This window comes from Labrus bergylta, chromosome 1 (assembly GCF_963930695.1).
Source record: "Labrus bergylta chromosome 1, fLabBer1.1, whole genome shotgun sequence".
In the NCBI taxonomy this organism is placed as follows: domain Eukaryota; kingdom Metazoa; phylum Chordata; class Actinopteri; order Labriformes; family Labridae; genus Labrus; species Labrus bergylta.
In genome coordinates this window covers 10,712,539-10,740,173 of record NC_089195.1, presented here as the reverse complement: position 1 = coordinate 10,740,173, position 27,635 = coordinate 10,712,539, and the positions used below count along the sequence as shown (strand labels likewise).

General features: G+C 40.1%; 3 protein-coding genes across 5 annotated transcripts; 2 read left to right on the top strand and 1 right to left on the bottom strand.

Annotated features, from left to right (window-relative positions):
- Positions 1-268: 268 nt before the first annotated feature.
- Positions 269-10,742, top strand: gga1 (golgi-associated, gamma adaptin ear containing, ARF binding protein 1). 3 transcript variants are annotated; one of them, XM_020653303.3, is made up of 17 exons: positions 269-417; positions 1,166-1,250; positions 1,607-1,682; positions 1,895-1,993; positions 2,190-2,313; positions 2,889-2,989; positions 3,216-3,296; positions 4,142-4,279; positions 4,383-4,452; positions 4,633-4,743; positions 4,874-5,017; positions 5,423-5,475; positions 5,745-5,935; positions 6,079-6,350; positions 6,465-6,634; positions 6,802-6,912; positions 8,811-10,742. In XM_020653303.3, the coding sequence occupies exons 1-17, from the start codon at positions 372-374 to the stop codon at positions 8,919-8,921; spliced, it is 1,983 nt and encodes a 660-aa protein (XP_020508959.1). In that variant the 5' UTR covers positions 269-371; the 3' UTR covers positions 8,922-10,742. The 3 variants fall into 3 exon arrangements, with proteins under 3 accessions (XP_020508959.1, XP_020508958.1, XP_020508957.1); XM_020653302.3 differs by having other exon boundaries at positions 4,371-4,452; positions 5,423-5,466; XM_020653301.3 differs by having other exon boundaries at positions 270-417; positions 4,371-4,452.
- A 1,475-nt stretch (positions 10,743-12,217) lies between these two features.
- On the bottom strand, positions 12,218-22,253 carry ddx17 (DEAD-box helicase 17). Its single transcript, XM_020653305.3, has 13 exons — positions 21,971-22,253; positions 20,980-21,139; positions 20,423-20,519; positions 19,758-19,891; positions 19,582-19,647; positions 19,350-19,491; positions 17,128-17,288; positions 16,838-17,010; positions 16,571-16,681; positions 16,376-16,437; positions 15,910-15,969; positions 13,727-13,960; positions 12,218-13,610 (listed from the first exon to the last, which is right to left on the bottom strand). Exons 1-13 carry the CDS (start codon positions 22,024-22,026, stop codon positions 13,129-13,131), a joined length of 1,938 nt encoding a protein of 645 aa, XP_020508961.2. The 5' UTR covers positions 22,027-22,253; the 3' UTR covers positions 12,218-13,128.
- A 150-nt stretch (positions 22,254-22,403) lies between these two features.
- Positions 22,404-27,213, top strand: ntan1 (N-terminal asparagine amidase). The gene is made up of 10 exons (XM_020653287.3): positions 22,404-22,625; positions 22,991-23,093; positions 24,160-24,225; positions 24,327-24,435; positions 24,522-24,595; positions 24,682-24,735; positions 24,845-24,898; positions 24,992-25,089; positions 25,643-25,756; positions 25,916-27,213. The coding sequence occupies exons 1-10, from the start codon at positions 22,545-22,547 to the stop codon at positions 26,084-26,086; spliced, it is 924 nt and encodes a 307-aa protein (XP_020508943.2). The 5' UTR covers positions 22,404-22,544; the 3' UTR covers positions 26,087-27,213.
- Positions 27,214-27,635: the final 422 nt, after the last annotated feature.

The following is a 27,635-nucleotide window of genomic DNA, read 5'->3' as shown; positions in this document are numbered from 1 at the left end:
CAGTTTAAAAGAGAGGTCACCAGATCGGGGCGGGCGGGCTAACCAAGGAAACGGGGGTTGTGGACGGAAACTATCGCGATCGTGTTTGGCTTTATTGTGGAGAGTTGTGAGTGAATCAGTAGGGAGCAAAACAAGCCCAAACAAGCAACTGCACTTTAGAAAACAAGCCCCAAAAACCCGCGACTGACGACATTTGCAAGCGACTTTACAGGAAAACAAGCCCGAAGTCGCTTATAACAAGCGGACCTGGCAACACTGATTCATGCTCCATCGGGGGGAGCGACAGAGCTTTTGGCAAACAAAAAAGGGAAACCTCGCGATATGTTACAAAGATCACGCGGAAGTTGCCACTTGTTTAGAATTCCCGAAAGATGGCGGCGGCGCCTCCAGACGAGGCTAGCCTGCAGTCTCGCATCAGTAAGTCATGTTACTTTAAAATAAAACATTAAGGTTTGAGGCGTGGAGCAATGGCCGGAAAGCCTTCTAAAGGACATGGAGATATTGCCGCTGTCGTTCATTATGCTCTCCTTTGGGAGTAGATTTCTTTTGGGAGTGAAGAGAATGACATGAAATGAAAAGTACAGATGTCGAGAGGGATCAGACTCGGCTACATCATTTATTACCTTTTGCTATGATAACGATCTCACACGGGCTCTTTCGTCGTCAGTTTTAGTTTAGTGAGGCTTCCCTGATAATATGTAATATGTCATCTCAGTGTTAAAATGCTCGTAATGTCCAGATGAACGCTTAGCAACACCAACTAGCCTGTTAGCTCCTGAAGGACCATGACAAGCCACTTCAAGACAAAACAGGAACCTTACAGTACTTCCCATTTCATTTAGAGACAGTCACAGCGTTTGTTTCTAAAATCATGAACGACTGCATTGATGTGCTGCCAACAAGCGAGCTGATGTAGTTTACATAAACAGATATATGTTACAGACAAAGATTCAAGTTGTTTGATTTAACTCTCAGATGTGGAGCTGTGATGTCCTCCTGTGACACATGTATACAGAGCAATCCTAAACCGAGGCTGTTAAGACGCTTGTATTTAGCTTTGTTTTTGGCCAGTGTAAGGTAAAGGAGACAGAAGTCACTTGCTGCACAAGCTGTTTGATTAGTTCAAATGCTGGAGTAAGTCCAATGAGTTTTTCCTCTCACACAGACAAGGCCACCAATCCTTTGAACAAGGCGACTGACTGGGACATCATCCAGGGGTTTTGTGATCATCTTAACAATGACCCAGAAGGGTGAGCTGATGATGAAGAAGAAGAAGAAGAAGAAAACCACACTATTTCTGAAGCAGTAGTTGTGTTTCTGTGTAGCAAAATGCAGAAAAAAAATCAGTGCAACATGTTGACCTTTTATTTAATTCTATGTTTTTTTTTTGTTTTTTTTAACAGCTTTCTTTAATGCATGTCATCAAATAAGCTATGTAGTGTAATACCATGAATGTCTAACTACTCTTGTGTTCTCTTGAACATCATGGTTGTTTTTCCTCCTGCATTGAAAAATTATCAGTTTCCTTCCATCAAATTTAAGTTGATTTAATGAAAGATATTGTCTAATGGTGAAGTGAAATCTAAACTTAGTTTCCGTCCAACAGTCCCCAGCTTGCAACCAGACTGCTGGCCCATAAAATCCAGTCTCCCCAGGAGTGGGAGGCTATGCAGGCACTTACGGTAAATGATTGACCCACATGGCTTTTTCAAAATCTCAGTTCCAAGGCGCAGATGTGTATGTTCTATGTTTTAACAAATTAAATGCATATGAATGCCTTCTTAGAAAAGGCCACTTGCCAGTATTTTTCCAGTGCAGGTGTTTTAATGGGAAGGCTTATCTTAACAAAGGTGAAAAAAACACACAAAAAAAACAAACTTTGAACTCTTCGCAGGTTCTTGAGACGTGCATGAAAAACTGTGGAAAGCGATTTCACACTGAAGTGGGAAAGTTTCGCTTTCTCAATGAGCTCATCAAGGTGGTCTCACCAAAGGTAATGATCCCTGTAATTCATGCAGTCATACCATATCACCCTAACCTTTGGACAACAATTGGAACACATTTTAACCACTCAACGCAGCCTTGAAATGACTTTACAAACTTTGTGGGTTAAGCTGATGAAACTAAATGTAAGGCCCGCTGTCAGTGTCTTCATGTAGTTATGAATGCTTAAACCCTTTCCTCTGCAGTATTTGGGCACTCGGGCTCCAGAGCCAGTGAAGAAGAAGGTGTTAGAAATTGTGTACAGCTGGACAGTGAGCCTACCAGATGAGACCAAGATAGCAGAAGCCTATCAGATGCTGAAAAAACAGGGTGAGCCACTTCACAAGCTCGAGAATGTGACTAACCAACAAGATGCATGTCCTTGACAAGTTCCCTACTAGTCTTTTAACTTAAGGTTTCTCATTTTCTTCATAGTCACTGCTTGCTTTGTTGTTCTATACATGTATTAATGAATGTGTTGTTTCCATTTTTTGTTTCGGTTCCTGATATTTCATTTAAATAAATAGTGTTTTTTAAAAGGTAGTATCAATTTCCCCTTCATAGTGATGAGCAAAAGCATGAGACAGAAAATCAGGCTTGAAAGGTGAACCTTGTGTGTTCTTTGAAATGCAGTCTCCACCAGGTTTAATATTATTGCCTAAAATGATATACAAGTAGTCTGTACTGTGGTGGTGTGGTGTGTCCTTCTTATCTGTTTGTGTTGTACTTTGATGCTAACACTTGTACAAAATAATATAAGTACAATGTTGTAGCACCAGGATGAAATGCTCTTGGACAGAGGGGACACTTTTTTTTTCAACTGAAAAATACATACAGTCAAAATATATACAGAGGATCTATTCTGTTTACATGTGAGGTTAATAGGTGTCCTTGTTTTCTTCCAGGCATTGTCAAGCTGGATCCTGTGCTTCCTGAGGACAAGCCCGCCCCACCGCCTCCAGCCAGAGCCAAAAGTGCCGTCTTTGAAGATGAAGAGAAATCCAAGGTATGATGTACAGTATAGTTGATAAAGAAGATGCACCAATCCCTTTGAAAAAGTTTGTTGAAGTAAGGACCTGTGTGTCCTATCAAAATCATTCTTTGTTTCATAAAACCTTTTGTACTCATCATGCAACGTGCTTCCAGGAAAAATCATTTTGCTACCAACAGTTTACGAAGTTCTCTTCCTCTTTCCTTTCCTTGCCCTCTTCTGTCCTATCCTGTTTTTGTAGATGCTGTCTCGCTTATTGAACAGCACTCACCCTGAAGATTTAAGAGCAGCAAACAAGCTCATTAAGGAAATGGTCCAGGAGGTGCGTCATTAGAATTTGTTTACTAACTGTGCTGTACGATATGTGTCCCCCACATGCATGAGTGCCTTATTTTAGCCACTTCTTTTACAAAATACAATCCAGATGAATGTATGTGAAATCCTGATGAATACACGCAGAAAGATTTCTGACTTTAAACTCAGTATTCTAGAAAACAAATGGCCAGCCAAAAAACTCAGTGGCCTAATTTCATTTTTTTTTTTTTTTGGTTTTGAAATACTTTATTAATCCCTGAGGGAAATTCTGGTTTACACTCTGATATTTTTAAGACATGCTTCTCACACACATGCACAAACAGGACCTGTGGACATGCATTAGTGAAATACAGTATGACGGAGTGGGGCTGCTACACACTGCTACACAGGGAGCGCATTAGAGCGGTTGGGTTTAAGGTGCCTTGCTCAAGGGCTCAAGTGCTCTGGCACCTCTCCAGCTACCAGAACAACTTCCGTATGTTTTGGTCCGCACCAATACTTGAACTGGCGACCCTCCGGTTTCCAACCCAAGTCCCTACAGACTGAGCTACTGCCGCCCCTAATCCTCTGTGTACTTCAAATCATATTTAATAGTAAAGGGAAATATTACCTAATGTCATCATTTACATGCCTTTTCTAGTTTAAATAATGAAAAAAAAAACTCAGCCAACCTTCACATTTCTTAATATTTACTGTGATCAATATAATCGTAACCTGTAATTGGATTTTATTTACTATCCCATTATTGTGTCAATATTAAACACGGCTAAAAATAATCTGTCAAGAACTAAAAACTGCATTTAAAAAAAAAAAAAAAAAAAAAATCTAATGAGATGTTCTCACTCTTCCCAGGACCAAAAGCGTGTGGAGAAAGTGTCAAAGCGGGTCAACGCCATCCAGGAGGTGAAGGAGAGTGTGAGCCTGCTGAGCCAGCTGCTGGAGGGCTACAGCAAGGAGAGCTGCTCCCAGAGCAACCAGGAGCTTATTAAAGTGAGCACAGTCAAACTAGCTGCACCTACAGTTTTATCAACCTGAGTGGTAGTTTTTCTGTTTTTTTTTTTTAACGTGTGTCTGATTGTAGGATCTTTACCAGCGCTGTGAAAAGATGAGACCTACACTATTCCGACTAGCAAGTGATACTGAGGACAGTGATGAAGCCCTTGGTATGTTTGCTGATGTCATGGATTATTAGTACACTATAGTATAGAAGGTCGAATAAAAGATTTAAGAAGTCACTTGTTCTGAACACATTTTATGTAATAAGGCTTATTCTAAAGATTCCAAAAACTTAAAATACAAAAAAATGATTAAATGTTGTTAATGAGCTGCTTTTCTGCTCACAGCGGACATTTTACAGGCCAATGACAGCCTGACGCAGGTCATCAACCTGTACAGACAGCTGGTAAAGGGAGAGGATGTGACAAAAGACTGCATCAGCACAGCCTCACAACCTGGTAAGTGCATGTGTTTGTTTTCCAGCTCAGCGATCAAAAGTGTTTCTAGGCATCCCTTAATGTTTTTACTAATCTTGATGAATTTGTGCAGACTGTATGATCACAGATCTGAATTCTCTGTCCAAATCAGCCAGCAGCAGCTCAGCTCTTGTCGACCTGATGGGGCTCAATGCATCAGCCAGCACAGAAGCATCCAACCCTGAGCCGTCCAGCCTACAGACCCTGACTCAGAACATGGGCATCAGCCTCCTGGATGATGAGCTCATGTCGCTGGGTAAGCACAAAAACTCATATGGCTTGTAAACATAATGGTAGATTACCACTCGTAACCATTTAATGAGCTAGTAATCACGAGTCAGCAATCTAAGCGCAGCACAGTCGACTCTGCACAGTTACACTTTGTTTCCATTGGCCCTCCTACTGGTTAGCTGTCTGAAACCCGTCATCCTCAGAGGCAGGCCACATCTGGCCAAACCACAACAAAGCTGCATACGGTCATAGCCGGTCTTTATTGAGCTAAAGATCTGACTTTGAGAGGAGCAAAGGCTTCTTTAAATGTTATATTGTGATCAGGGTATGTTTGATAGAGTTTTTGAATAGCACTACATTTTATAATGTTTTAAAATGTTTCAATATTGGGATGAAATTGAATTGACCTTTATTTCTACTTGTCTTTTAGGCCTGAATGCAACGGAAAACTGTGACTTCCAGAACACCTTTCAGGTGCAAGTTGTAAGATAACACTTTTCTTCTTAAAAAGAAAAAGCCACTGTATGTCGGTTTTTGTGATTTCTTACTTTGGTGACTCTTGGTTACATATTGTTAGAACACTGTTTTTTAAAACAAAGAAACACATCCCTCTACATCCCTTTAAAATATAACCCAATTAAAATGTGATGCTATGGTAATACTGAGACTTTTTTCATGATTCCATCAAGGCATTTTCCATCACTTATTTATACACTGTTTGACATGAAAACCTGAACTCTTTGTTCTCTCAGTCCTCTGATAGCACAGAATCATCTGCTGCATCGCTGCCTGCTGCGGTATTGCTCCCAGCCGTAGTCCAAACACTTCATCCTCCACCAGTAGGGGGCCCCATTGCTCCTAGTAAACCCATTGAAGATTTGGACATGTTGGGGAAGATGTTGTTACAGCAGTCTCTACCTCCAGAGAGCCAGCAGGTCAAATGGTAAAAATTCTGGAGGATGTGGATAGTGAACAACCTAAAACTTGCACTTTCCCTTCACAGCTCTGATTTGTTACCCGAGAGCTTGTACAGCGCTTTTCTAGTCTTCTGACTACTCAAAGCGCTTTGTGTTTTTCTACATGCAGGGATAAACTCCAAACTCAATCCAGAGTCACCTTACGAGATCTGCAGAAATCCAGCTCTAGAACTGCTCCTAATGCAAACACCAACTCCTCTGGTCCCGCTGCTGCTCCGGGGCTAATGTCCACCCATGCTGTCCAATCAGAGCAGCCTGACACCCTCCTCCTCTCCAATCTCAGTCTCATAGCTGCTGAGAAAATCTCACTGGCTCCTGCTGATCCCTATGACAACATCTCTTTAGCTGATGTTACTGTGCCTCTTGAAACAATCAAACCAAGTAAGCATAAGCAATAGTACTAGACCCAACATGTGTGGTTGTATTTTTAATTCTCTATTTCTTACTTTACATCACATTCTATTTTCTTTCCCTTTTCTCTGCAAATTGTTTTAGGCAGCTTATTACCAGTTACTGTACTCGACAAACACAGTCTCCGGGTTCTGTTCACCTTTGCCCGTGATTGTCCTCCATCCCGGCCGGAAGTGCTAGTGGTGATCATCTCCATGCTGTCCTCAGCTCCCATTCCTGCAACAAACATCCGCTTTCAGGCAGCAGTGCCAAAGGTAGGCTCATGTTTCTCTGCTAAAGTCAGCAAAGAGACACCATTGCATAGCTGAAACATCTCTTGTTTAGTCCTACAAGTCATTTTAGCCACCTTAACATTCTGTCAGAATATATTTCAAGCTGACATCATCTGTTAAAATGTTTTATATGTGTCTTTGTATCATAGGTGATGAAAGTAAAGCTGCAGCCTCCCTCTAGCACTGAGCTCCCAGCCTTCAATCCCATCCTGCCTCCAGCAGCCATCACTCAGATTCTGCTGTTGGCTAACCCTCACAAGGTACTATTCCACCCACTTCTCATCTTCTGATTCAGAGTCAGCCGCGGTTTGCGGTGGCAGTGTAGGAAATTAGGAAGACCTCAGAAATCTTGAGACCGAAATGCGATCCTTGAGTACTGGGTATGTAACGATATCTCGCAATACAAATAAGGGACAATTCAAATTGATTGGACAAAACATGTAATGCAATACTCTGAACTACTGAGCTGCTGAACAACACAACCAACATGATGCAGTGTGTAAGACATCGCTGCATTGACAAGCTTGAGACACTTAAAACATGTCTGTAACCCCCCCTCGTCCAAACGAGTCCAAGATCATGGGTGTTTTCAGGATTTAACACGTGGGAGCCAGTTATTAAAGAAAATATCTGCATTGTTTTAACTCTACAAATTCAAAATATTACTATTGTTAATTAAAAAAACTGGAAAAGGATATTTAGCTTTAATTTCATTATAGAAATAAGAAAACCATGATAAAACAGTATCATGTCGTATCTCATCTTGAATTGAAAGTTTCTTGACATAACTATTCAGTACATTTTGAAACAGTACATTTGTTACTTTTATAACTTGCTGACAGGGATATATTAGTGATGAGCTATTTTTTTTGAGAGCTAATACTTAATATACAATATACATTATTACGATGTTAAGTATGTAAGTAGAAATCTGCTCTTTTTCCGAATAATGAGATAATTATCTTAGAATTACGGCTTACATTTTTATGAAAATGAAAAATCTGCTCTGTTTAAGAGATACTTCTGTGGGAGTCACGGGAACCACACCAGAGAGGTTCAGTTGAACTCTGTGGGGGATCCAGTATTTTCAGCAATTAGCCGTTTGTCTCTTGCATCGCCACGTAGCGAGCCTGACTGCATTTCAGAGGCATCACGTTGTATCAGTGAAGCATGTCTTCTCGACAACGATGATCCTGAGAGAGCAGACTGGGCGTTTAGCGTCTGAACTGCATAGATCTAAGCCGCCTGCGCAAAGACACGAGTATCTCTCAGTGTGTCAAAATAAAACTGTTACAGGTAACTGTAAACATGTAATAGTCGGAGAATGTTTTGCTACTTTAAGTGGCCTTAGAGAGTTTTTGTTTTTCATTGAATTATTTTTCATAAAAGACTTACCCATAATCCTGAGAGAATTATCTTCCCAATGAAGAAGAAGAAAAATATATGCTTTGTTAATCCCGCAAGGGGAAATTCAATTTGACACTCTGTTATTGAGACATGCCACACACACAGGCTGAAATCACACACAGGCTGAAATCACACACAATCAGGGTTCTATGGACGTGCACTAATGGAGAGATGTCAGAGGGTGGGGGCTGTCCACAGTAAGCGCGACTGAACTGGTAGGGTGGTGGTGGTGCAGTGCAGTGCAGTGCCTTGCTCAAGGGCTCCTCGGCAGTGCTCAGGAATTGAACGGGCACCTCTCCAGCTACCAGATGAATTTCCATTGCAGAGAAACAGCAGATTTTTATTTTGTCATGTGAATGATACATGCTCCCATAGTTAAGTAAACAGATATGACATATGGGGTTGATATAGACTTATTTAATTAACTTACTGATGAATAGTGATCTAATAAATGAAATGTACTTGATTTAACTACTTTTAGCTCTGTGGTGCAGTTTGTTTGCTAATCAATACTTCGTAGCAATAACATGCAAACCACCTTAAACATAAAATATGATTTAAAACATATAAATACAAAAATCTTTATTATTGAAGGAAGATGCATTCAACATGATATACACATTTAGGATTCATTCATCCAAGTGCTGTTTAATGAGAAACTCTCCTGGTTTATTCATGCAGAAACTGATTCTTTTGATGGAACACTGAACTGACCTTTCTCCTCTTTTTTTTTTTTTTTTTTTTGTTTCAGGAAAAAGTACGTTTACGGTACAAGCTGACATTCAAACTAGGGGAAACCTCTCACGATGAATCTGGCGATGTGGATCAGTTCCCACCTCCGAACACCTGGGGGAACCTTTAGTAGGAAAGACCAGTCCGCTGTCATCTGATCCGCTGCTGTTTCCTTTCAATTTAAGTTGAAGTTGTCCCTTGTTGCTGGCTTGATGGCTAGACAGCCCCCCCCCCCCCCCCCCCCCAGTTTAATAACAAACTGACAAGAGAGCTGTTGTGGGAGCCACCTTCTACCTTGTGCCTTCCTGTCCTTAATCAATCATCTCTGTGTTTCTGTGTCCCACGGCTACTTTTTCTTCTTCAAACAATCAGTTCAACACACACTTTAGAGCAGACTGTCGGTTAATTCTATTGGATGCAGTGAACCATACGGAAAAGTTGAGCCTTTAAAAAAAGAAAAACCTGAATGTCTGAAAGTTACAGCTGGTGTCATACATTGTTTCTGCTTTTATATATATTTAAAACAAAAACATCCCACGTTCAGAGATAGTTTGTCAGCCAGGGAGTGTTCGGAGTAGGGGTGCAACAGATCATTCTTTTCTTTCAGTCTGTAAATAAATCAAACTTAAAGCCAGTTACAGGCTTGAAGGGATCTCTTAAACCTGTTTACACTTTGGCCAATAGCGCATGTATTCAATCCATGATATGAAGTGGTTTATGTTTCTACCTGATAAATAACATGATTATCAGATTTGGAATTAATTTCCTATCAAATCATGAATTGACAAACTGGCTCATTGTTGAATAAGTTCAGTAAATGTAATATGAAGATGACATCATGCTGAATAACCAGCAACAACCTCCGCTATACCCCACTACGGAAACTGTTTGTTTTTTTGTCACACACAGAGGAACACTATGAAACTTCATGTTATTGTCAACACTTTGAAATCATTGAAACGTTTTTTCCCCTTTTATGAAATGGAGTAAGTTAAAATGTTATAAACAGAAAAGCATTTACAGAACCAAGCTTCCTGTTTCCGGGTTGCATACAGGATGAACCGGTACCTTTTTTTTTTTTTTTAATTTGTGTCATGTTTTGGAAAGTAATTATTGGCCAATGTGTGTTTCTAAGCTGTGGCAAGACTTTTCCCACAGCAAACATTTTGACTTGTCTTTGTAAAAAAAAAAAAAAAAAGCACACGTGTTAACTGACATCATGAATACTAACGATGTTCTCTTTAAATGTGACAGTACGCCAGCCATGACCCATGAATACCAGGACCCTCAAACTGAAGCAGCTAACTAGAATCCAGCCATCATTTATGTCATTATTTACACCTGTGCTTTTCTTACACGTCATTCTGTTGCTCTGTGGGAAAAGGCTGTGAAGATGGGACTAAATCTCTCTCTGCCCCTGCTAAATTTCAATGATATGAAAATAATTCAATTGCAGCACTTTCCTTTGTCCTTTCATGAATGGGACCCTTTTTTTTTTTTTTTTTTTTTTTTTTTTTTTGTAATTTTTTCACTCAGGATTTTGATTTGAGTTCTTTTACACAACTTACATGCACTTCCTTTGTTTAAATTGTGCACCTTCACTTTTTACAATACATTGTCTGTTTTTCTTTGTCACCTTTTTACTATTTATTGACCCCAAAGAGGGACATCTGAAGTCCGTGGGTGACACTGCTGGCATCCCGATTGATTCTACCACATGTGCCTGGGATGAAATTTAAGATTTTCTCGCTATGTATATATGTATACAAATGATTAGTTTGATCTTTGTTTCTGTTTTCATATGTTGAGCTCCTTCTCAGAAAGGACTAATGACACATCAGACGATGTTCCAGAATCCTCCTCATGTCAATGGCCATTGAGTTGTTTAGAGCATGAATCTTCAGTCACTTGTTAGAACCATAAAGACCAAAATAAAACGTGATTGGTGGCAGACTGGTTCCACATGAGACTTGTGCTTCTGATACACACGAGACTCGACGTGTGTGTCGCTACAATATGTGAAGTGCTGAATATATGGTCTATAATGTAATGAGGGATGCATTTGAAGAAAAAGCCCTCTGGAGCATTATGGACTGTTTCGCACAAATGCAGATGTTTAATCTTCAGTGGTAGACAGCATCACACAGTGCTATGTATCATTCTCATGAGCTGCTTTACAATACAACCCTGTTTCCAAAAATTGGCACACAATGTAAAATGCAAATAGAATGTGATGACTTGCCAAACAGTGAAACCCTGTATTTGAATGCCAGCAGCATGTCTCAAAAAAAAGTCAGGACAGGGTTATTTTCTACCACTCTGCAGCATCACCTTTTCTTTTAACAACACAACACTGTTAGCTTTGGGGAAGTGAGGAGAAATTCACACAGCGTCCCAACTTTTTTAGAAACAGGGTTGTGCTATAAATCAGCCATTTAATTTCCATCGAGATGAGCTTGTATTTATTTATAAATAGTTCAGCGGTTACCTTGTCCATGTCTGTGAGTACAAAAGCAATAATTTGACAATAGCCTCAGTAACCATCTTCTATAACTTCATGTCTCAAGTGTAAATATTTCACGTTTTGCACTCCAGCGTGACGTATTGTAAACTATGCATTGAGTGATCTGTGACAAGTTTGACAGAATTACATTCATATTTATATATTAACATTTTCCTAATCATTGATAAAAGAACTGTCAGCCACCAGCCCCTCCACAATAAAATCCTCACAGTAGGATGTTACCTTCAGAAGACACATGGGGATGACGATGACCGAGCTTGTATCTTTTTGTTTTGAACGTCATCTCGGCTTTGTCATTCCTGTCTACACTGACTGACCCTGAGTCAAACTATCAGTAATGCACTGGTCCCAGCGCCAATACAATAACGTAAACACCTGAAACTTTATGCAGCAGGTGAATTATGTCTGGTAGGCATATTATTCGCTTTCTGATCCCCGTCATTCTTGAGGTTTTGCTTCAAAGCTGAAAGTTATTTCCGAGCAACGTTTCCAACGTATATCACAGATACAAATATCTATTCTTGGGAACCCTTCACACAAAGTCACACAAACATGACCGAGCCCTTTGCATGCAATGCTGTCACAACCCTGTGACAGCATATAAAACGACTAAGGAAACTCAAAATAAGAAATGTCAACGCCAAATTGATTAAGGATCGATACACAACTGGTACAGCAGAACAAGTTGGTGTAACAAGCCTACACAGATGTATTTCTGTAGGAGGGAAATATTTGTGCCACAACTGTAAATAAATTCATCTTGTCATAGATTAGCACATATACATAATGTATATGTACCTACTACCAATAAAATAAATGCATAATGTATATATATACTGCTTGGTACAAGTTGAGAATGTTCAAAAGTGCATTGAAGCAAATAAATAAAATTGACCAGGAAATGACTTTGATGTATAAATGAGTTTATCATTGTCATATCATTTAACAGTCATCCATTTATTCATGAAGCAAACATCAGAAAAAGATCACAATGGAAGGAAAAGGACACAGGCATCAAAATTCAGCCCAAAATGAAAATGTGTGAACAAACTGATCGGTGTAGTAGAAGGATATGTGAGTAGTTACAAGTGTATAAAAAGATATTAGTTACTACAGGATAGGAAGACATACGGGCAAGCATTACAAACTATACCTAAATAATGCTGGAGTCCAGAACACAAGAAAACAAATGAAGATTTATATGCAATGATATCAAAGCTAGAGAACAATACCCATACTGTAACTGAGATCGTTTCTTCAGTGCTTATGATGACACTGAATCAAAAATCATAACACTAATTAGATTATGTAGCTCATCAAAACCAAACAATAAGAGTCGAAGGATTATTATTTTGGTGATAAAAGTGAAACAAGACATAACTGTGGAATGTGATGGCACGACCAGTCCTCTCCAACATGTACCACGGAGGGTCTCAGAGTGAGCCACTTTTCATTCTAGCCAGATCTTCCCACGGCTGATGAACAACACAGCTTAAAATGCACTATTTTACTGATATGAAAACTCAAGGGACTTGTTCCTCCATGTTACACTATAGAGAGACACTGTTCATTAGAGAGTGACAATCCAGGTTGAAAAATCATTGGGAAGAGTTCAATATTTGAAGAACATTTCAAATCTACATGTAAAAGGTGTTTTACAAAGAAGAAGAAAATATATATATATAAGCCCTTAGCTGCTTAGATAAATGCCATATCAAACCCCTGACTCTTGGAGATGTGACAAAACAATAACATTGCCAAAACAATTAAATACAAGTACTGCAAATGAACTCAGTACTTGTATCTTATAATTTTACTTCCGAGGAGCTGGAGCTCCTGAAGGAGGTGGTGGGGAGGAAAAGGCATAAGGCGGTTGCCCTATGAAGCCCATGAGCGGCGGCTGTGTTGGAGAAAACTGCTGAGCCATCAGAGGCTGTGGCCCCCCTGATAATGGAGGGGCAGGAGGAGGCTGGACAAATGAACCCTGCAGCTGGTTAGACTGCTCCCGACCTCCACCAGACTGGCCTCCGCTGCGGGAGTTGTAGCCCCCGCCTCTGCTGTAGCTCTGGTACTGATCTGAGCCAGAGTTGTAGCTATCCTTGCGATCTCGGCTTCTGTCCCTGTAGGAAGAAGACGAGCGCTCTCCATCGCGGTTGTTGCGACTATCACGGCTGAAGCCACTGCGGCTGTCTTTACTGTTGCTACCACCACTGGCGCGCATGCGGCTGTCACACTCATCCTGGTACATGAGGTTAGGGTTGTTGGAGCTGCTGCCACGGTAACGCATTCTGCCGCCTGTGATGAACATCAAATTAAAAATCAGAATAAACTAAAAACTGTTTTCAACCACACTTTTCCATTTAAAAAAAATGAATATATCCTGATATGATTGATTGTGAAAATCCTCTTACCCCCTCCTCCTCCACGCCCTGAATCAACAAGCTGAAGCAGTTTGGGGTTGATGGCCTGCCGTGCCTCAGCCAACACCCGAACAAGGTCTCTGGCCTGCCGCAGGTTCCCTGGGGTGAAGAAGGTGTACGCAGTGCCCTTGTTTGTACTGCGTGCAGTACGTCCAATACGATGCACGTAGTCCTCAGAGGAGTTGGGATAGTCATAGTTGATGACAAACTTGACATCTTCCACATCTTTATGGATAAAGAGCAATCAATTTTAGAGCAAGGAGGAGAAAAAAAGCTGCTAGACGAAGATTTTTTTCTTCTTTTTTGAGGATAGAAATTGAGCAAAGTCTTGACTACTTGCCTGCTTTATCAGACATCCAAAGAGTGATTTAAGTTAATCACCACTGTAACTGATTGAAATCCTATACACTGAATTTGAAGTAAGGTTTTCATGCTCACTTGCAATGTAGTCAGCATATCTTTGAGGTGTACAGAGACAATGTTTCGGTGTCATGAACTTCACACCGACGTATGAACAGTTCAAAATGTGTGAAGACAAGAGTCTGTTTCTTATTACAGAGACATGGGGCTCTGACAGCACTGCTGTTTGTTAAGTACCCTTTCCCCATCGTCATTACAGAGGGAAGATAATCCACCATTAACTTGTGCATGAAAGGAATGATGATGAGCTAACATAAAACTGCTGTTCCTTGACTTGTGTATGAGCAGGATGAAAGTACCTGAATTTCTATTGAGCTTATGGAGGAGTTAAGAGAAAGGGGTGGTGAAGTACTTACCCCCGTCATGCTGTATTAACATAGGTAGTCAGTCCCCCCGATCAGTCCTTGTTAATAGGGAGGGGCTGAGGGGGGAGGGAGACAGGATTCATCCCGTCCAGCAACGTCAGACGAGAGTAGAACCGTTAAACCTCGAGAGACAGACACACAACCGATGGTTCTGTCGCTCTCGCCGCATTGCAGGGCCCTCCTCAGACCCTGGCCAGGACTGGATCCAGACGAGCCCGTCTAACTCTCTCTCCCCTGTCTGTCTGCTCTTTTGGACGGACTGATGGGCAGACATACAGGCACCTCAGGCTGCTCCCAAGGAAGGCTCGTTGGATTTACAAACAAAACAGGGCAGGGGGACCTTAGTAACCCATGAAGCAAGAGGGACTGTAATCCCTTTAATACTAGCTTCTACTTTAACGTGACTGAGTGGGCAGTGACAGCAGCGCAGACTGATACAGCTGCCGTGTGCTGCCAATCCCTGAGAGAGAAGAGGGGAAAAAGAACAAGGACAGGGTCAAGTCAAAGGCTCTTCAATTATCCCCTCTTCTCACATTCATCCTGCCAGCAAATTAGACGTCAAATCGGTGGTCCTAGTCTTCCTGGTGGTGGACCTGAGATTACTCAGCTGTCACTATATGCATCTGAAATAAAATCAACAACCAAAAAATATGATCAACATCTTAATATCCTTTGTGTTGACACCATAAAGGAACCTAAGAAAAGGTGCGTAGGATCATGGACCCCAACAACACCTCCTTTCAGGCAGCGTGCCAGAGAGCCCCGCGGTTGAAGATAGCTTTTTAACTGCAGTAACAAGAAACAGACTATAAACCCAGCAGATTGGAGGGCTAACACCTCCATCCTGGACTCAACAATTGTTTTGATCTGTCCGCTTAGAATAACAGGGAGGTCTTTTAATATATTGCACTGATTTAATTTGTGGACAACACTATATAATACGGGATTAGATCCTCTTTGTGATTTTCTAACGACTATGTGAATGAAATGCTAAATATTCAAACAGGTGTTGGGACATTTCTAAAAGGATTCCTATCATACCTAGAGTAGTCATAGAATCGACCAGACAACAGTCAGACGGTCAATTCTGCAACAAATTTTGTTTAAAAATCGTCTTAATCCCATTTCATTTCCTGATTTTGCAAGATTCTGTTAGTTTCAGATGTTGTATACTTACCTACTCATCAAGATCATTTGAAAATACAGGCTCAAAAGAACAATTGTAATGTATAGTTAAATCAACTCTGGTTACTGGTTTATGTTTGTACTGTATCTGTCACTCCGTAATATTTACAGTAAAAATATAATTCACGGGAAATTTGAGAAAGACGGAGAGGAGGGAGAGTGAAGTGAGAGAATATGCAGCATTCACTGTGTGAGCAGACATACCCAGACCACGAGAGGCCACATCGGTAGCAATCAGTATGGGAGCTTTACCACTCCGAAATTCTGTAGGATTAAAACAAAAAGATATTACAATGAATTCTAGTGAAGTCAGAAGTATGAAAAATAGAGGATAAGGATGGGATTCATTGAGCTAAATTCAAACTTAACTCAGGAATTTAAGCTAAACTAAAGCCTTCTAATATAGATCAGCGGAGTGAAGGTTTTTTTTTTTTTAAACCTTTCTGAATTGTTCACCTGCAAATCACGTTAGAACATTGAACTCAGGTTTGGTCAAGAAAAGAGCGACAGCGACAAAAGGCAGGCCTAAATGTTGCTTAGTGCTCAAGATGGATCTATGTTGGGTCTTTGTAGATAATATAACAAAGAGTAAGGTCTTTTACCTGCTTTTTGTAATGTGTCTTGAGATAGCATCTGTTATGAATTGGCGCTTTATAACAAGCACTCATACCTGTTAGCACCCAGTCCCTTTCCGGTTGGCTTTTGTCTCCATGGATACACATGGCTGGCCACCTAGAAAACACAATCACAACGATATAATGGAATCAGTGATCACTCTGAATAGCTTCCGTTTATCTTCAATTTACATAATTTCTGGTGAAACTCCCATCATTATGTTTTGTCATAAGAGACTGTAATCCCTCACCCGTCCCGCCTCATCCTGCGAGTAAGATCATCACAGCGCTTCTTTGTCTCCACAAAGATGATGGTTTTGTTCTCTTTTTCAGCCATGATCTCTTCCATCAGCTGAAAAAGTCTTTAGAAAAGGAGAGACAGTTATAGCACATCAGCAGTGCCCGGCTTTGTCTAAACTGTGTGAAGTGATGAGCTCATGTGCTGTAAAAACCCCAAACATTTTTACAGCAGTCAATAATACAATGATATGAAGATCATTTGAAACTGGCGTCATTACTTTTGGTCCTTTTCAGCCTCCATGCAGACATCGACAATCTGCAGTATGTTGTGGTTGGCACTAAGCTCCAGAGCGCCAACATTAATCTGGATGTAGTCCCTCAGGAAGTCTTCAGCAAGCTGCCGAACCTCCTTGGGCCAGGTAGCACTCCACATGAGAGTCTGTCTGTCAGGCTGGAAGATGGACAGAGAGGAAACATGTGGCCTACTGAACTCAAAAGTGTTCTACGTTAGTCGGTCAAGGTGATCACTTTCAAATCATCAGTCCTTGCAAATGCATTTTTATTCTACCCTGATTTGTTCAACTATCTTGCGAATCTGCGGCTCGAAGCCCATGTCCAGCATGCGGTCAGCCTCATCCAGCACCAGGTAGGTGCAGCGCCTGAGGTTTGTTTTTCCGGACTCCAAGAAGTCAATGAGGCGACCAGGTGTGGCAATGCAGATCTCAACACCTAGAGTCATCCAAATAATCATGTCAAAAAAGTAGAAGAGGAAAAAGGAGAAGAAAAAAAAGAAACACATTATTGATGCTCAGGAAATACATTTCACTAGGGTTGTGCTCTGATTGATTGCAGAGTTGTTCATGTTCAACCCTTTCTGCGTAAGCATTGTATAAACGACTATAACTCTGACCAAATGGCCACACCTCAGAGTAAACTAGACAATTTGCATTTAGCTGCGGAAAATGCGTGGGAATGCTGACCGCTGAAATGTTTTGCAAAACACTGCTGAATGAAGAAGAATCAGCAGAAACAGCTGAAGGAATAGTAGATGAAGAAAAAGTAGATGAAGAAGAAATAGTAAAAGAAGAGAAGTAGTAGAAGAAGAAAAAGTAGTAAAAGCAGAAGAACAAGAAGTAGAAGTTAAAGGAGTAGTAGAAGAGAAGAAGAAGTAGAAGAAGTGGTAGAACAAGTAGAAGATACTTCATGAATGCAGTCAGACAATGAGAAAAAGGGGAAAACGTCTCCCTATTGGGTGCTCATTTCAAGGGCTTAAATTAAGAGTTGGTGGCTAAATGATGATTTTGTGAGCAAGAGGACAAATGGCCGAACGTGTTGATGTGATTTTCATGTCTGGGATCCAAGAAATGTGGAAACCACAGCGATTTCAATAGTTAGTCCCAAGAGGTTTGGTCAGTGAAGTCAGGCTGAAGTTTACCATTACCCCAGATGGAGATTTCTCTGGACCACCCGCCGCTTTGAAGCTCACAGTGTAAAAACCTTTGCTCCGTTTGTCCTGAAAACTCAATGTGTGAGAGAGGACACGTCTTCCTACATTTTGAGGCATTTATGTGTGTGGGGTGAACATTGTGGTCAGTAGAGCAATTTATTCAGGAGATTTTGAAACCATCTCAGAACTCTGTCCCACTTTAGCGATGATGTCACGCACTCTAGCCCCGAACATTCCACACACACACACACACACACACACACACACACACACACACACACACACACACACACACACACACACACACACACACACACACACACACACACACACACACACACACACACACACACACACACACACACACACACACACACACACACACACACACACACACACACACACACACACACACACACACACACACACACACACACACACACACACACACACACACACACGACAAAGTACAAATATTCATTGAAAATTAATTTTTTCGTTTAAAGCAACAATATGTAACTTTTGCACCTTAGCAGTTTAGTAGTTTGGAATGTCTATTTAATGGTTCAATGACTTTCAATGGGAAGAATGGAGTCTCTCCCATGTCCACAGCGCGGCCTGACAGCCTGTTCACTGCACTTTTTAACGTTGGCAGCAGGTCATGGTCATCTTGAGAGAAGTACGTATGTCTTTACAGAACTATTCACACACCAGGTTCAGTTATAAAAAGGAGCCGGTTAGCCCATCTCTGCACGCTTTCATACAATGGCTGAGGCTAAGAGACAAAAGATGGATGGACAGTAATGGACGAAGCTAGAAAAAGAGAGAGAGAATGACGGAGCAAGAAGCAGAGTGTAGGTCCCTGCAGATATTTCTCACAACAGATTGTGACGTAACGTTAGGCTGTATAATGGTCTCAGGTTTAGCAGCTTTCCTGGGTGCAGAAGGTCACACAACCCAAATTATGTCTCAGGTTGCATACAAATAAATAAATCAACGCATGTTTCACCAAACAGTGGTCTCTTTCCTGTCACTCTTCAAGTTAGCTTTAGAAGTTTGGAACCGTATTATCCTCTCTCAACTGGCATCTGAGCTAAATCTGGTAGAATTACTGCACCTTGTCAGTCGACATGGTTGTTTAGCTTCTCAAAACTCTCTGCTTGTAAACAAATGCATGATGCATAAGAGGGGTAGCCGTAACAGCATTTGTCTTACGATAGTGCAGTTATACTCAGAGACCTGCAATGAGCTCCAAAGCTCACCAAACCAAATTCTTACATATTGTTGCTTCATAACTACCTTGAACCAATTACTATAAAATGTCCTTCTATAACCATACCCACCCCTCTCCAGATCTCGAATCTGTGGTCCTTTGGGTGCTCCACCATAGACGCAGGTGCTTTTAATCCGTGAAGACTTGCCATATTCATATGCAACCTGCTGAACCTGCTGAGCCAGCTCTCTGGTTGGGGCCAGCACAAGACACTATGAAGAGAGGATGAAGATGCATGAGGAAGGTCTTAGACTGATTCATGCCCATACTGTGATAGCAAAGATGAATATGTTAATACTCACTATTGGACCATCTCCCCGCTCCAGATAGGGCTGGTGGTTGATATGAACAATAGCAGGAAGAAGATACTGTAAGGACCACAAATGTTTAGTCAGCAGCACTTGCTATGTTGTAAAATATCCTTTTCTAATATCCAATACAAGTCATTATGTGCAGCGTCATGGCTTAACCGACTTACAGCCAGTGTCTTTCCAGAGCCAGTCTGTGCAATTCCCACCATGTCCCTGCCGCTGAGGGCCACAGGGAAGCCCTGAGACTGGATGGCTGTTGGCTCTTTGAAGTTCTGCTGCATCAAAACATCCATCACATACTCTGCCAGGAGAAGAAAGGGGAGGGGGGGCAGTAAACAAGACAGTAACACACTGGATAACTTTCTGTTTGTCTCATCACAAGGATCATCCCTGACAGTATTGTCTTTATTTAAATACACCTCGGTCCCTGTAAAACACTGACCAACTAACTTTACTAACAATACCATAAGTCATATAAGCCCCATTTCCACCAAGCAGTCCGGTTTGGTTCAGTACAGTTTGGTACCGTAAAACCTGAACTTGCTTGCGTTTCCACAGCCAATCGTATTTGGTAAGCGGAGAGTGTAGGCCAGATGGAGATTGCCGCGTCAGCGATGTAATAGTGTAGAATCAGTCGGACACCATCGGTACCCTTGGCACCCCAACAGAAGGGTACCAAAAAAGTAGGACGGTACGGATCCCTTATTTTGGTACCATTCCCAACTTTTGAAGTCTCGTAATGCTCGGAGTTACTGAATTATTAATCTGATGTGCTAAAGTTTATCATAGATATCAAATCCATTGTTGTTTGAGAAATGTATCCTTTACTTACGTGGGAATTTAGCCTGGTTAAAAGCAGTGATGGCCTTTGGACAGCCAGATCCCCTGGTGGTGATCTCCTTCTTTCTGCGAAACTCTTCCATTTCAAACTGGATTTATTAGAAAAAAGGGGAGAAAAGAAAATTTGAACATGGTGCATAAATCCTTTATGGATACCTTCTGTTTAAGTTACTCCGACTTGGTGAATAGATATGGTGGTCCAGGGTGAACAACTTCATATATATACATATACACATCTTACCTTTAGGAAGAAAATGCTTTGCATCTAGTTTAAGTATGGCTGCTCCTATCTTGGATGTGCTGTGTTTTGAGGGTTGGGGAGTTGCTTTGCATGTTTTGTTTGTATATATCTATTCGGTAAAATTAATAAACCTGCCATTACAAGACCACTGTTTAAAGTCCCTTAACAGTGACAACAAACAACCCTAATAATAATAATAATAAAAATAATAATAATAATAATAATAATAATAATATGACCAAAACCAACAATTTGTCTGCTCTTAAAATATATAAATAAAAATATGTCAATAATTTTAAAAAATTCACCTGACTCATATGTTGGAGCTCAGGATGTTCAGTATAGAAGTTCTTCTCAAATTTTGGGAGCTCGTCCATGTTCCACCTCTTCTTGCGCAGACGCTCACCCGGATTGCCAAACTTCATCGGTGGGGGCCCACTGCGACCACTCATGGCCCCAAACCGTGGCCTGAGGGACAAGGATCAAGAGATTATTGGGGGAAATTAGCCAGACATACAAGAGCAATGTAGTGTGTGTTTTAGAATAGTTCTGGTACCAAACCAGGAATGGAAGACTGTTACAGCAGCATTTACTCGGCTCACAAGTTTTTTTTAATGGCTAATTTTGGACTGTGTAAATGTTTCACTGCAGAGTATTTTATCATCATCACATAATTGTCCTCCTCCTCCTCCTTCTGGACTGTATTTGTCTCTTTTTCTCATGTCTGTGCTTTCTTTTTGGGTTTGTTTTATATTTCTTTTTTGCTGCTGCCATTTTGGCCAGGCCTTGCAGGAAAAAGAGGTCATTTGATCTCTTCTATCTTGCCTGCTACAATAAAGGTAAAATAAAAAAAACAAATACGTTTGCGTATGTACAGGTTTACATGGTTAAAACATTTATGTAATATGTGGCTTTATATAGTCTACCATGTATTTTCCACACCATATGGGGACCATGTTTCATAAACTCCTGACCTGTAAACAAACGTTTGTGTTTAAGGCTACAGACTTGAGTCAAAACATGACCTGTACACTGACGCCATCTTAGTCAATTTTACAATAATGCAACACTTCTTCAGTGCTGTCCTCTTCTATAACTTTTTTTTTTTTTCTTCAGTTTTAGTATGAGAAAAACGTCAGGGTCACTTTAAACAACCTTTAAGAGGTGAGACGTGTTCTGCTCTCATGTGGGTACAGGCCCATTGCTGAGAGCTTTGGCTCTGTGTCAAACTTACAGCGACGTCTAGACACTATGCAACAGCAGCACCACGGCAAACATATCCACATCCACTCAACTCACCTGTCTCTTCCACCTCGGTCCCTGTCTCTGTCGCCATAGGAGGAACCCCCTCTCATTTTCACCAGAAAACTCAACTATCTTCTGCAATATTTGTGCCCGGTTGGTTTACGATGTTCCCTGCTGTAAACTTAAAAAAAAGCTCAATTGAAGCCAACTAAATAACTGGTATTCGCGATATTTCAGACAATATGTGCGCTAAAATGAAGGTTTTGGTAAACAATCCTTGCATGCGTCACGAAGCTGCACGGCTGCACAGCGACGTACATTCAACTAGTAACTCTGCGTACATGTGTTTTCACTGATAGGGCTCTACGTACAAATGCTTGCTAAGTATTAATTGTGAATATGACTCAAAGACCCATGTGTGTGTTTTAACAGTAGATGGCGACATGACAGAAACGGTGTCTCTGTGAACTTAGTAGAAGAAGAAAGTCTTCCAGGAAGCTCAGAGGGCTTTACGGCTGCAGTGTATGCAACTTAGGGCATGATGAAAATACGAAGTTACTGGACTTAATGGAAGTACTATTATGTTAACGAGTTGATTTTAAAGGGTAAATCGTGTAGTTTTAGAGAAATGCCTTTGTTTATTCAGAACAGAGGAGTGGGCCGCATTAGCTCTACAGCGGAACTGTTCGACAAATATCCACATTTAAAGGTTTGTTTCCTGAGAGGAGGGTTAAATATAGCTCCTTCAGCTAGCTGCCATCCCCACTTCAGTGTTCCTTTCTGTTTCCATAATCATTTTACAATAGCCTTGCACTTCGATTATTGTTTTCATATAAGTGTTGTTGTTGGCTAACGACATGTAATACATGAATTGACACAAGGTTATAATAGTGTTCGTTTTTAAATCTCTATTAAAAAAAGAACATATACAGTCTGTATAAACCTGACAGTCTATGCCTGACCCTGATTGATATCATAGGCTGATTGTGTAGGACAAATAGGTAAGTGTTGGATTGTTATTATTACATTAACATTGTTATTATTACATTAACATTATTCCCTTTTTTGTCACAGGAAAATGCAAGAACGTTTCGGTCCAGGCCACTTGTTGATGTCGACCCAACCTGCTTCTTGTATGTCCAACAAAGAGAGTTTGCTGCAACAACACCATCAGACAGTGAGTAAAGCCTAATGATTACAATACATCATCATCAACCTTTTGTTCTCAATATACAAACATACAGAAATATTCACACAAAGTTGTGTTTCAAATATTGCATGCACTTAAAAAAATAATAATAATGTGTGTATCATGGCAGTCCTTAGTTTTATTGATTTCTACAACTCAGTATCAAATTGAACAAACACTTCTTTTTAATAAAATAAAATAAATTTCTTTAAATATATTATTGGTCTTCTGGACAGACAATGGAAAAATGCATGTGACAAAAATCTCCTGTGTAAAAAATAAATGATATATATATAATAAATGCAGCAGCTTTAATTATTGCTTTTGTTGATCTAGGATGTTGTGCCTCTAAAGTTTGCTTGATAGAATGGACCCTTGTCTTCTGTTTTGAGGGTATGTTTGGCACTTTGAGCCATCTCAAAGCAGCTACGGGTCTCAAGTTTTCAAGTTATTATGTACAAGCTGTTTTTAAGGGTACATAATGTGCAAACAGACATAATCAGGAAGAACTCAAGCGGTCAGCTGCTGCGAGGAAAACAAAAGTGTTCAGGGTGGGCGAAATCCAAGAACCTCCAAAAAGCAGATCTTCATTGAATTAGAAAATGCTAAGCCAGTCAGGGTAACATGTGTTGCAAAGGGACATCGACCAAATACTATATATATTTTTGACCCAGCAGATGTTCTCCAGTTTTCAGAAGAACCTTAAGAATTTATTAAAATATCAAACTATATATAGAGTTTTTGAAGAAAAAAAGTGTGGACTCCAATCATTTATCACAAAAACCACAGTTGAAATCATTTTGGTCTCTCCACTGTGCTAGGTTAAGTCTTCAGTCAGGGTCCAAAGCACTGTTTAGAACTGTAAGTCCTCGATTCCTGCACAGTGACTGCCTACTGCTATCAAAGCTAAGGATCAGTTAGATGTAGACACAATTAAGCATTCTGGAGGGGGAACTCTTGAATGGATGGTTTGTTACAAAATCCTGAAATTAGAACTTTAGGATAAGTATTTTTTTATCAATATAAATAAATGCTGTTTTTGCACCAAACACAGGCAGTGTTTCAGTGATCGGATCTGATGATGCCACCACCTGCCATTTAGTTGTGCTGCGACACACTGGTAATGTTCCTTTTTATTCGATTTATGCTATGTGTTTTTCTGATATGTGTCATGCCTGACATTTTTTAAATCTGTCATGATTAAATTTCTTTGTGTATTAGGAAGTGGAGCTGTTTGCCTTGCTCATTGTGATGGTTCCAGCACCTGGTCTGAAGTCCCGCTCCTAGTGAAAGCTGTCTCGTCACTGAGTAACGTCTATAAGGAGGGCAGGTATGAGACATTAAATTGCACATAATGAAAAAAGCACATTCTGTAGAGGAGAACTTTATTTGTTTCCTTTGTTTTCCATTTGGCAGATTTGAGCTTCACCTTGTCGGGGGATTTAATGATGAGACAAAAACATCCCATAAACTCAGCCTTAGCATCCTGGGTATAGTCTTTTAAGTTATATCACGTCTTACTGAAATCATCCTTTCAGCATTTGAACTTTCTAAAATAAATACATTGACTTTACAGCAGCGTTCCAGAAACAGAAAGAAGATATTCATCTGGAAACATGCTGCGTCACAGGTAACTTTCATACATTTATTCACTGTTTTCTTCTTCTTCTGTTGAACAGTTATTGAATGTTCTGCTTGTGCCTGTAACCATTTAACACATCTGTTTTCTGTTTTCATAGAACTGAACGACATTATTGTTGATGGAACACATAGGCCTGTTGTGTATGGAATAGGTAAGTGATGAGTGGACCATAGAGTAAAAGGTGGACTGTTTTCATGGCATATGACATCTTATATTTATTTTCTCTATGTCTGTTTCTGCACAGGTGTGAATGTCAAAACAGGGGATGTGTTTCCTTCAGCGCTCTCCCATAAAGGACCGGCAGAACAGTTGCGTTCAGCAAGGACCTTCACCGGAGGACAGGTGCTATAATATATCGAATGTTTTTGTTATTTTCTTTTCTTACTTAACCAGGTGAACTTCAACTTCAACTTTATTGTCCCCGAGGGGAGAAATTTGGTTTGCAGCAGGTGAAAACAACAAACCTATAGAAAACGCAGGCACATAGACAATATAAACAACATACACCCTGAACAAGAATAAATACAGGAATTCATCAGGTAACAACAGGAAACTTAATGTATAAAAATGTCCATCTTTAATTTAATTTAACCATCATTTAAACAAAATAAAACTCATCAGTCATCACTGGAGTTCAGTCTTTTGATGGTCTGAGTTGATGGCCTGAGTTATAAAAGAACAAGGAGAACCTCATTGAGATAAGAATCTCATTTTTGTGTATGTTAAAACTCTAAGGATTACACGAACAGACAATTTTTAATTGTCTCTTTAATTCCATTTAAAATAGAGATTTTGTTTTGTCAGTCTGGCTGGGAAAATATAGAAATGTGAGTGCAAGTTTTTATTTATTTTATTTTAGAAATGATCATTAACTGTTTGTTTTTTTACCTCGCAGATGGCTGACATATATGACTCAAGTCGAGGACTTGTTAAAATAGGCCCTTGCAAGTGGTCTCCAAATCTGGATATTGCCTTCTGGTTGTCACAAAATGATGACACAATTTTAAAGGTACAGTAATTTACAAAAAAACATACAACCATATATGTGATCTACTTAATCCTGTGATCTTCTTCCTCTTCATGTTTCATTTAGGGCCTCTGTTTCCTCCCAAAACATGTAGCAGGAGTGATACATCTATTTACTTTGTTGTTTCTCTCTCCTGCACAGTACCTGTCAACCTCTCCGATGGCTGAGCCACCACACTTTGTCCAGCACATGAAGTCCACCATCCAGTTCCTCTTAGAACACCCCAGCTCTGATAGCCTGTTCCCTGGCGGTCAGCCACAGTTCTACCACAGGACTGAGAGGGGGGACTGGGAGAGGGTTGGCCCGTCATAGAGCACAGCCCTAACTGCTTTCTTTCACTCAACCTTAACATGGAACATACCTATTTTTGCCTCTCAGTTCAATGGATACATTGTGACCCATCCACCCAGTGTCTGATTTTGTTCATCGTGTCTTAACGTGGAGGGAAATGCCCGCTTGATCGTGTGTATACTGTGTGGCTTTCCTGACTTGTCTTGCAGGTCAAGTTGGAAGAGTTTAGGAAGTATAAGGGATTCAGTTCAGTTTTGTCATTGTTAGTTTTTTCTAATCTTGTAAGGTGGTGTCTCCATTTATATCATCGACTTTAGTCTAGGTTAGTGACCTACTACTCTTTTCTCACTATAGAAAGACAAAAACAATACATTGTCTTATACCCTGTTCAAAGGTCATAGCAATCATTATGTATCATTTTTAGCAATAACAAAAAAACTACAAACATTTTTTTCTATCTGCTATAAATGTTGCATGCTTCCATCAATCATTTTATTAAGCAAACTTCCATAATTCAAACTTCTGACATCAAATTGCCTTTGTAGTTTTAATCACTTGGTTAATGTTGTTAATGCAAACATTCTGTGACATTTGAAATGAATTAAGAAATATGCTTATATCTGTGTATTATGAAGTTAATACGCCAAAACACGTAAAGCCATGTCCTTAAATGTAGAGCATGATTTACTGTGCACGACTAATAACTGGTGGGGAACTCAATCCAATAAAAATTAAGAATATATTATTTATTTATCCACTATGTTCATACCAATGTGAGGAAAAATAATTAGCATTCAGCTTTGTTGAGGAGTTTAACAAAGTGGATATTTGTCTTTAAATGCACCTTCCTGATGAGATTGGAATCATGGTTGTATATACTGCTGTATACTGGGCTATGAATGTTATAGGAAAATGCATTTGTAAATTGTACAATAATCTTCTGCAAGGGAGGGTATGTATTCTTGTTAAATTTAACAAAATATGGTTTTACTTTTAATGTGTAAAAAATGAAAACACCATTCATTGTGTAAGGCCTTTCATCACATGTGTTATTCTTAAGGTTGCAAGGTGCAAATGGCATTAAGTGCAACTTATTGCAACTTGCGATAATGTATCTGTTGCTAAATAAATGTAAATAATCAAATCTAGTCCCTTGTATATAATTTGTTGAAAAGGTAGCCAACAAGGGGCCAGTGTCCCTGTAAAACTGAGCTTAGATTACTGAAACAAATATAAATCATAGTATTTTATGTTGTGGTATTTAATGATGTGCGCTATTATTTGGCATATATATAATTAAAACAATCATTTTTGTCTATTTTTCACCTGGGTTTGATTTTCCCCTCTGACAAAACAACTTGCCCCAGCTTGGCCCCCCTCAGTGAAAGTGGTCTAGAACCGCCACGATTGTCAGAGTTCACCACTTTAAATGAAAAAAGGATTTGAGGAATGATGCCATTCAAAAACACTGCTCGTATGTTTTAACATGAACCCCGGTCATCTCAGTCTGAGAATTCCAGAACCCCCAGAGCTACTATGGATTCTAGAACCTCCAGAGCTACTATGGATT